This window comes from Corticium candelabrum, chromosome 2, assembly GCF_963422355.1.
Source record: "Corticium candelabrum chromosome 2, ooCorCand1.1, whole genome shotgun sequence".
Classification (NCBI taxonomy): Eukaryota; Metazoa; Porifera; class Homoscleromorpha; order Homosclerophorida; family Plakinidae; genus Corticium; species Corticium candelabrum.
The window spans coordinates 11371784-11381916 of NC_085086.1; the positions used below are offsets into that span (position 1 = coordinate 11371784).

The following is a 10133-nucleotide window of genomic DNA, read 5'->3' on the forward strand; positions in this document are numbered from 1 at the left end:
AAAGCCATTAGTAGAGAGCCAATAGCGATGGGCATTGCTATCAGCAGTTATCGTGAATGCACGTGAATGCACGTGCATGCACAAACACTAACCAAACGTGTAAAATCCTGATTGGAGGATGGAGAGGCAGAGGTTTCCTTTGAGTGGCGAATGTCTCCAGCCGGTCTTTCTCCACCGCGGGGGAGTGACCGGCTGGACACTCGAGCCTACATACAATCATGCTATTGTGGCTGATCTAACTGAAAGACAGCGGTTCTTCTTCTAGATCCGGTTGCTGCTCTGGAACTACTTCAGGAATCCCTTCTTCCTCAGCTCTGCTACAAGGTCTTTGAGCACGTGTTCTCTTGCTCCTCCCGAACTTTTCCAGCCTTTGCTATTTACAGTTATCTCGGTAACAGAGTCCCACGCCTTTCCTGTGAATTGGTATTTCCATTTGTAGAAACCACCTTTCACTTCGTACTGCAGAGTTCTGCCCTGGATTTCTACACTTCCACTGTCACCTGTAGCCTTGTAGATAACTTTCTTAGCTTCCTCCAGTACGTGCATAGTCTTGACGATCTTGTCTCCTACAGCCTGCGTAGAAGAAACGATGACGTGGTGCAAAGTGTGGTGTGTGTGTGTGTGTGTGTGTGTGTGTGTGTGTGTGTGTGTGTGTGTGTGTGTGTGTGTGTGTGTGTGTGTGTGTGTGTGTGTGTGTGTGTGTGTGTGTGTGTGTGTGTGTGTGTGTGTGTGTGTGTGTGTGTGTGTGTGTGTGTGTGTGTGTGTGTGTGTGTGTGTGTGTGTGTGTGTGTGTGTGTGTGTGTGTGTGTGTGTGTGTAAACTGTACCACCTGATCTTTCAGCATTTCCATCTCTCCAACACCGGTAGCAGCAACTAGCCAATCATATCAATCAGTCTAATTAGTCAAACACGCCCAATACCCCACAGGGACTGGTTATTTACCTTGGAGATCGCTTGGTGTCCCATGGGTATTCTCCGTTGTTGTCAGTCTTTGGACAACGTGTGGTTGTCGCACTATTTTAAGTTAAGAATATGATGTCAATTTATGATGAAATAATATGAGAATGTTACCATCCAAGTCAGCTAACCTTCTTTCCTCATAACTTCACTTATTATGTGATGCTGTCCTGCATCCACAAGGACGTTACACAATCTACCAACAACATCATTTCCCTTATATGGTAGAATGTGATAAAACAGCATCCTAGCTCTGTCTTGCTCAGTAGAACATCGACTCAGTTGATGACCTTCTTCCATTGTTACCAAACGATGTGAGAGTAAATGGTCTATTATAGCAGACACACACAACTTTTGAACAAGTTCCACCATATTGTCTGTGATGTAGCGTTGGTAGTCATCCTGCTGAGATGTACTCATGGTGGACAATCTAAGAGTTAGACGGAAATTAAGAAAGTTGATGTTGCGAGCAAGCAATCGTACGTCTCGATCAGATCTAATATCACTCTCTTACTGATGATAGAAAGCGTGCAAAATCAATGAAACGTTAGACGGTCAACAGCGGCACTGAAGTCGAAAGAGAGAGATCATCACGACGTCTTAGCTCTACGACACTTGGCAAGGAACTGGAGTGTGGGTATCAAACACATTGGCTTATACATGATGTCATCTGATTACCAACCAATCACAATCCTCGCATGTGATCAACACGCCTCAACAGTCCCCAGACGACTGAAACGCCACAAACAGCTTACTAAGAGATGGAGATCAACACACTCGCTCTTGTCAACACTACTTCTCACTAGTGCTAGTGATTCTCAATTTCTACTCACAAACACACGAACTAACAAAGATGATGACGTCTGCAACGAAAATGATGATGTTTGCAACTTGGTGTCACAACACCTTCCTAGCACACCTGGCGAGACTCCGAAACCCAATCACCCTCCCATGTAAATAACCACGCCTCACAATCATGTAGTATGTTAATTTATTGCCTAGAAATTCCAATTATGATAACGAAGTTGTTTGTTTAAGCTTTCAATTTCTTCAGAGCTAAAAAAATTGAGAGATGCATCCCTCCAATACAATAGTCTAGTGTATTGTGAGATGTGTTCCTCCAATACAATAGCCTAATGTATTGTGAGATGGATACTTCCAGTATAGAATTGTCTCGTTGTGAGATGCATCCCTCCAATACCATAGTCTAGTGTATTGTGAGATGCATCCCTCCAATACAATAGTCTAATGTATTGTGAGATGAATCCCTCCAGTACAATAGTCTAATGTATTGTGAGATGCATCCCTCCAATACAATAATGTATTGTGAGATGAATCCCTCCAATACAATAGTCTAGTGTATTGTGAGATGCATCCCTTCAATACAATAGGCTAGTGTATTGTGAGATGCATCCCTTCAATACAATTGTCTCATTGTGAGAGGCAGCCCTTTAATACAATAGTCTAGCTAGTGTTTTGCGAGATGCATTCCTACAATAGACGATATTGGCGGCGGAGCTTCTAGAGCATGCGTAATCTCGAGGGCCAGTGACACGCGCACCTTTCGCCCATCTCGCTGTACACAAAGTTCACATTTTCTAGTCTGCTCTTGAACCGTAGATCATCTTTCCGATGACTAGCTATAGGCTTTGTAAGTAAGTTCCCTACTTACCATTTCGTGCATCTTGTGAGAGACTTTGCCTGCGTAGGAAGCCATTTCTTGAGTACGGCTTCTCAAGGATAAGAGACTGCTGTTCACGATGAAGTCGCCTGATTCACACTCTAAACAGATATACGTGGAGTGGAAACATACACTACTCATTGCCTAGCGATGGATTAGTTTTGGTGAGTGAAATCATGCCACCTGGGAACTCATTTGGGGTAACCAGACATGTAGAACGTTCTGCATTGTTCTGCCATGGGCAGTCTAGTTTGCTACTGTATACATGAGATTGGCCAAGTCAAAGTTCTTACTGTGATAACTTGCACTCGATGGGTACAGTACACGTACTCTATAGCTACAGTCTGTTTACAATTAGCCTTGCAGTCCCAGCAACAGTAATGTCTAAAGTAACACAACACATACTCACTATTCCATAGCTGTAATGTCTAAATCAGAAAGCAGAGGCTGTTCTACCTCATCCGCAGTTGATCAAGACGTGTGTATAGTAGTGATCTCAAACGTGAAGATCCTAAAATTAATTGTAGAAAATTTCACTGAGACTGAAGCTGATGCTTTACATCGGATAATTGAACAGCAAGCAAATGAAATCGTGGAACTTCAAAACAAGATTAGAGTTCTAGAGCAATACTTGCATATGCAAAGTCCGAGTTGCAAGGAAGGCATTCTCACTCAACACACTGCCAAATGATAAAATTGTGTCGAGAAATGTGCTTGATACAGTGTGGAGTTGGATTGAACCAGCAGCCAAGACTATTACTCTGTCTGCATAACAAACAAGAAATCAGACCAAGGTACATCAAGTGATGTAAGCTCATGAGCTCACCGCCTTCCATGAAGGGTTGGATAGGCTAGACGAATTCTTGCTGACTCTAGTTTGACAAGATACACAGTTTCACAGCTCCACAGTTCAAGAACGCTAGATGGGGGAAATTAAGATTAGTTTAGATATAGATAGTTATCTTATATATTGCTTAGTGTACCAATAGTTCTATCTGTTCTGTTGTTTGCGAGCGTTTTACTGACTGTATTTATTTTAGTGTAGCACCACAGGATTGTTAGTCTGTTGGCTACATGCGGTTGGTTAGCTCCTCGTTTATTCTAAATAAACGAGTTTACACACACACATATGTATTGTGAGATGCATCCCTCCAATACAATAGTCACCTCATGAAATCCTGATGCTGTACTGTCCTTCTAATTTTAGGATGTTGGTCTGTCACCAATTGCTGAAGAGTTACCGACAGTTCGTGATCAAAATTATGAGCCTTGGCAAAAAGGATCATCGCCTGCACATGCAACATCAGACATTACACACAAGAATGCAATTGCTTATGCCTAGAAATTGGGGTGTGTAATTGTTGAATGGACAACATTTGACATAAAGAAGATTGACATAAAGCTGGACACACAGAGAGACAGACAGAAAGACAGACAGACACACGGACAGACAGATGGACAAACAGACAAACAGACAACATCCAGCCAGCCAGACACACTACAGCAGAACGTATAAACACAAATTACAATAAAGACAGAAACCATAAGCATCACAAGCACACACACAGTGACACACACACACACACACACACACACACACACACACACACACACACACACACACACACACACACACACACACACACACACACACACACACACACACACACACACACACACACACACACACACACACACACACACACACACACACACACACACACACACACACACACACACACACACACACACACACACACACACACACACACACACACAAACAAGACTCACCATCGTTTTTGCAGCCGTGACAAGCATCTGCGATTTTGCATTCCCTTGATTCAATGTTGCCATCTGACAATAAAAATTGAGAAACCGTTTGCGATGATCGTTGTCGCATACGTCTAGTGAAAAAGATCAATTAATGAATGATGGACGAGTATTGACTTGCAGTGAACCGTTGAACACGTTTAGTGCGTCTTGTCACCGCCTTGTCTGTTTCTGCATCTCATTCTGTTATTGTTGCTGTTGGTGTTTGTCTCTGTCTAGATGTCTGCCTATTCGTCTGTCTATGTGTCTGTCCACCTGCCTGCCTATGTGTCTATCCATCCGTCTGTGTTGCTGTATGTCTGTCTAACTGTCTATCTATGAGTCTGTCCATGTGTCCATCTGGCTATGTGCCTGTCCATCTGTCAGTCTGTGTGTCTGTCTACTTGGCTGCCATACCTCCTACCATGCATCTAAAATAGACAACAAACTCTCTCCACAGCTACCACACCCACTCACCAATCTCCTTCCCGTTCGTCTACAATTCACTTCCCCATCCAACAATCCCAACCAACAATCAACATAACACAACACGTCAACGCTAACCCTTCAACACGTGGCAAAACCTGCCATACAACTGACACACGACTTGCAGCGACGCATCCTTCCATGCAAACGCATTCTCAAAACACTCTCACACGAGAGGAATGACAGACGAAACTCTCAACTCTACGACGCAAACACGCATCAAGTTGTTAACATTCCAGCTGTCCGTGGGTTCAAACCTTTGTCCAGTTGGTCAAGAATGGAGACGAGAGTTTCAAAACACGACATGAGCACGGTGCATTCTTTGTCTTTGGCGAGTTCGATCAACTCGGATAGAATGAGATTGCCTGTCAGTTTGGATCTGAAAGTGAGAAGCACAAGTCAACGCTGTGTATGATGAGAAGAGAGTGATGTTGTCTACTTATCTGTTGGTTGTCTGTCTGTCTGTCTGTCTGTTTGTCTGTCAATCTGTCTGTCTAGCAATCTGTTATCAGTCCGTCTGTCCATCTGTCTCTGTGCCCGTCTGTCTGTCAATTGGTCTGTCCGTCTGTCCATATGTCAGTTTTTGTGATTGTTGTTTGTCTGTCTATCTGTGTTCTTGATTGTCTGCCTGTCAATCTGTCTGTCTGCTTGCTTGCCTGCAGTTCTGTCTACCAATATGTCTGTTTACCTGTCTGTCTGTCAATCTGTCTGCCTGTCCGTCTGTCTCTCTACCTATTCATAAAAACAGGAAACTCAAGGAAAACTCCACCTACCCCAGCTGCTTCGCTATTGGAGCAAGTTGTCGACACATACAAGCTCTCACTTCATAGTCAACATCTTGTCATAGTGATGTCACAAGACTGAGCAGTTCGCGACACACCTTACAGAAAATAAGTAAAATCAATTACCAGAAGATACAATAGTCTAATGTATTGAGAGATGCATCCTTCCAATACAATAGCTCTATGCATTGAGATAGGCATCTCTCTAATACAATAATTCTAATACATTGAGATATGCATCTCTCCAATACAATAATTCTAATGTATTGAGATATGCATCTCTCCAATATAATAATTCTAAAGCATTCAGAGATGCATTCCCCCAATACAATAATTCTAAAGCATTGAGATATGCATCTCTCTAATACAATAATTCTAAAGCATTCAAAGATGCATCCCTCCAATACAATAGTCTTAGAAAATGCATCCCTGTGACAAAGTCCATCCACATTACCTCACAGCCTCAAACTTACTTGCAATGTGTCCCAGTATTTCATAGCTGGCTAGACATGACAACACAGTCTGAGACAACTGCCCTTTTGCCAAGGCAATGGGCAATATCTGCACACAAGTAATTTACTAAATTATTAAACATCAAACAGACAACCACAAGCAACAGAGTTGACCTCTCCTGATCACATCAGAACTGTAGCTGCTCACAACAACCAAGCCTTGACCCACGCTGAAGAGACGACTACAAAGAGAAGCACCACGACAATATGGCAAAGGGTTTATCTAACAGACAAACAGACAGACAAACAGACAGAAAGCTGACACACATAAACTGACAGCAGCAATTTCCTACAGTGTACTGACTAACTCACCTCTCCTCTCTCTCTCTGCTCTCCAATCCATTCAACACAGTAGGAAAGAGCATCAAATGGAATGCTTACGCCATCAGCTGTTTGTTCTCTACCAACTTGAATGTCCACATGAGCCGAAAAAACAAGTTCCTGTGGTAAACAAAGTGTTACACAGCTATAGCCATTTATAATACTAACTTGTTTGATATTAATTTCTATACTATACTAATGTTATGGACAGTTTTCTTTCAATGGAGTCAAATAGACCTGATAGAACGAACTCAACCAAATGGACTTAGCTGACTGGCAGATAGACAGAGCCATGGAGAGACTCACTGATGGACTGAGGACACACTGACTGACATACAAAGAGAATGGCTCAGAGACTTAGAACTCACTGATACGCAGACTCAGACCCGCCAGCAGAGATCATAAACAAACAGATGGGCAAACAAACAAACGAACATGCACTCAGACAAACAGAACCTACAATAGAGATCCATTGCCTCTCTCAATTTAACTTGCAGATGCAACTCAAGCAATTCACAACAACATCATTACCAACTTACCCATATCTTAGGCAGCACTTTCCTCTGAGTATCACTCGGACTCTGCCTCATCAGTGACGTCAGATTCGAAACGACACTCAATTTCTGCACGTCTTGACCGTTTCTACACACAAAAACAAGACAACGACATCACCATTTGACCTCTTGTCACATCCCACGCACCAAATGGACAACACACGCGCGATTCAACGATAGACAAGCACAATAAAACGGCATGAATGAAAAGACATGAATGAAAAGGCATGAATGAATACGAATGTGCGCACGCGGGAGAGTCATCCGGTGACATTTCTCGACCAGCTGGCGTACGGAGAGCGAAAATGAAAGACACAACAAAGTGAGACTCAAACAGTGCGACAATACTCAAGCCCACGCATTTAGCGCTTGTCCCTCACAGCAGCGTGAACGGCCGTCGACTGACTCGTCAATGAAATCAGAGCACCAAATCGGTACATTTGACTGACAATTGCTTGCCAACGAGACAGGACGCCGCGCCACTCAACAGTGTCATGTGATACAGTGAGAGAAAAGAAAGATTCACAGAAATGACGCGATTTTCACCCCTTAGACTCGAAAAACGAGCGCATACAGCACGGTAGAGTGCAGCTGAGGCAAAGCCACAAACAAGCGCATTCACTCGATGTCAATAGGCTGCGTGTCGGCGTCGTACGCGAAAACATCATTTTCGACATGAACGCGAGTCTTCCATGGCTTCGTTTCCTCGACAAATAGACGTCCACAACAACAGACTATCGATTTACTGCGCTAGCTCGGCGACAACTCGCTTACTTGAGCAAATACAGAGCTCGATCCAAAGAACTCAATTTCTCGTCGACACTCAACTTCTCGATTTCCTCATTGGTCTGAAAGACAGAGCACGTTATTCAACTCGACGTTGAGAAAGCGTTGGTCGAGTGAAGAAAGGAGATGACATTCACCTTGAGACTTCTTATCGACCTCTCCAAGCGAAAGTCTTCTATCTCCTCCAGCATGTCCTTTGGCCACTCTATCGTCACTCTCGTCTCGCAAAGCGAATGTTTACAGAAACACACACCCAGAATTTAGCTTCTCTCGTTGCTCAAATCGTCAGCACGAACGAGAGAAAAAAGGTTCTGCTCTGAGGTAGCCTCGGAGCCCAGACGTTTATAACTAAAGCACAGAGTAGGCGGGGAAAGAGCAAAAGTGGGCGGGGACTTACTCTGTTTGATATGCTTTGATCTTGTCTTTTTAAATTTTTTATATACTTTAGTACGTAGTAAGAATTGTATTTGAATGTGATACAAATAAAAAATTAACATTAAAATTGGGACGTCTAGGGAGAGGTCTTGTTTAGCGCGCGTTAACCCTGAGTCATCAGTTTGAGTAGGTCGTCTGTTTGTCCGTATCTAGTCAAGGAATTGAGAGAATTGTTAGTGCTGACATCAACACCGTGTTGATCATTGTTAGTGTACCGTTTATCTTCTCTAAACGTACGATTTCGTTGCAAAATCTACTTCCGGTCTTCATTTCCTCTTCACCATGTCATCTCAGTCTGAAGACTATCAGCGATATGTTACAGACAATATGACGGAACTTGTTCCAGCGTTGCCTGTGTCTGCTATAATAGACCGTTTAGTCTCAAGTCGTCTTGTAACTCTAGAAGAAGCTCGCCAACTAAGACAATGTTCTACTCCGGAAGACAAGGCGCGAATGCTGCTTTACGATATCCTGCCATACAAGGAAAACGCGGTTGATAGACTTTGTGAGATTCTCAAAGAAGCAGGTCATCTACATATCGTTAGAGACGTTATGAAGAGAGGAGGCGTGGTTTGTGCAGATGAGCCTGCAAGTAATCTGCAGACAGGACAGCAACAGCAGACCATCCAACAATCAGAACCTAATGAGCAGGTACCTATGCTTGTGTAACGTGTGTGTGTGTGTGTGTGTGTGTGTGTGTGTGTGTGTGTGTGTGTGTGTGTGTGTGTGTGTGTGTGTGTGTGTGTGTGTGTGTGTGTGTGTGTGTGTGTGTGTGTGTGTGTGCGCGCGCGCGCGCGTGTGCCTACGCGCTTTAAAAGAATAATCAGAATAATAATAGAGTACAAACCACGAAACTATCATCGTTACGGTAGTGTTTGTACACAGAGGTCATGTGAGTCTAGTGAGTAGCTTACTCAATGGCGCTCAAGTAGTTTAATATTAAATATTAAAATTTTGAAAATCTGGTTATTTTTATTGTTGATGAATGCTTTATTTTATTTTATTATGTCACAGTTGACTTTGCCTCTTTATACACACTATGTGTTATTGGTGGTTTAAAGTTGATGTGCGTAGCAGATGCAAGAAAATTCCAAGTGAGAAAGTTTACTACACTTGACCTACTAACTATAGAGCTTTAGGTTTGATTGTGCATAGACTTTATGCCTGTCCACACTAAACCAGAATGGATAAGGCTAGCGAGCATCCACACTACACATTGAAAACGATACCTCCATCTTTTTTATTATCACGTGACTGATGACCGATGTGTAAGTGTGGCTTGTTTGCTTGTGGAAAGCGTTGATACAGTGAAGTAAGGTGACCGAGAACAAAGATGAGCGAAGATCAAGGGCTAGATGTTTTGACTACAATGGTAGTGTAGGTAGGTAGATATGACTACAATAGTGGGTAACGCCCACTATTGTTAATTGGATTCAACCGATTGTGATCGAATCCACCTCTCGATGTGGATTGGATTTATTGTAATTGGATTGCGATCCAGTTGCAAGTGTGAACAGGGCTTCTATCTCATTTTGTGATCTGTATACATTAAAACCTGTATCTAGTGGTCACTGACTACATCCTTTAGATCTGATGTTGTGGTGTAGTGACATACTATGCAAAAAAAGGTTAGATTCTCAGTTCGTTTCTGGACAAACACAAAGCATGTCTAGTATTGCAACTAAATGCACTCATTGCAGCTTTGTGAGAATGTGGTGAACTTGTTCACATGTCTTAGACATGTTGGAAGGTTTTGGATTGTTAGAAATGTGACTGATTGTGCATCTCTGGTCTTTATAGTACACCAACC

The 10133-nt window shown here is 42.8% G+C and overlaps 3 protein-coding genes across 5 annotated transcripts; all 3 read right to left on the reverse strand.

Annotated features, from left to right (window-relative positions):
* Positions 1-205: 205 nt before the first annotated feature.
* On the reverse strand, positions 206-1604 carry LOC134176185 (uncharacterized). 2 transcript variants are annotated; one of them, XM_062642872.1, is made up of 5 exons: positions 1472-1604; positions 1089-1387; positions 943-1014; positions 830-873; positions 206-573 (listed from the first exon to the last, which is right to left on the reverse strand). In XM_062642872.1, the coding sequence occupies exons 2-5, from the start codon at positions 1375-1377 to the stop codon at positions 286-288; spliced, it is 693 nt and encodes a 230-aa protein (XP_062498856.1). In that variant the 5' UTR covers positions 1378-1387; positions 1472-1604; the 3' UTR covers positions 206-285. The 2 variants fall into 2 exon arrangements, with proteins under 2 accessions (XP_062498856.1, XP_062498855.1); XM_062642871.1 differs by having other exon boundaries at positions 827-873.
* Positions 1605-2856: 1252 nt separating this feature from the next.
* LOC134198315 (uncharacterized) lies at positions 2857-6217 on the reverse strand. Its single transcript, XM_062667683.1, has 8 exons — positions 6189-6217; positions 5707-5813; positions 5191-5312; positions 5012-5134; positions 4430-4542; positions 3806-3927; positions 3465-3557; positions 2857-3403 (listed from the first exon to the last, which is right to left on the reverse strand). The coding sequence occupies exons 5-8, from the start codon at positions 4490-4492 to the stop codon at positions 3307-3309; spliced, it is 375 nt and encodes a 124-aa protein (XP_062523667.1). The 5' UTR covers positions 4493-4542; positions 5012-5134; positions 5191-5312; positions 5707-5813; positions 6189-6217; the 3' UTR covers positions 2857-3306.
* LOC134198313 (serine/threonine-protein phosphatase 4 regulatory subunit 4-like) lies at positions 6112-8168 on the reverse strand. Of its 2 annotated transcripts, none has more exons than XM_062667681.1 (6): positions 8026-8168; positions 7877-7950; positions 7088-7190; positions 6540-6668; positions 6342-6450; positions 6112-6276 (listed from the first exon to the last, which is right to left on the reverse strand). In XM_062667681.1, exons 1-6 carry the CDS (start codon positions 8077-8079, stop codon positions 6209-6211), a joined length of 537 nt encoding a protein of 178 aa, XP_062523665.1. In that variant the 5' UTR covers positions 8080-8168; the 3' UTR covers positions 6112-6208. The 2 variants fall into 2 exon arrangements, with proteins under 2 accessions (XP_062523665.1, XP_062523666.1); XM_062667682.1 differs by having other exon boundaries at positions 6160-6276; positions 6342-6409.
* Positions 8169-10133: the final 1965 nt, after the last annotated feature.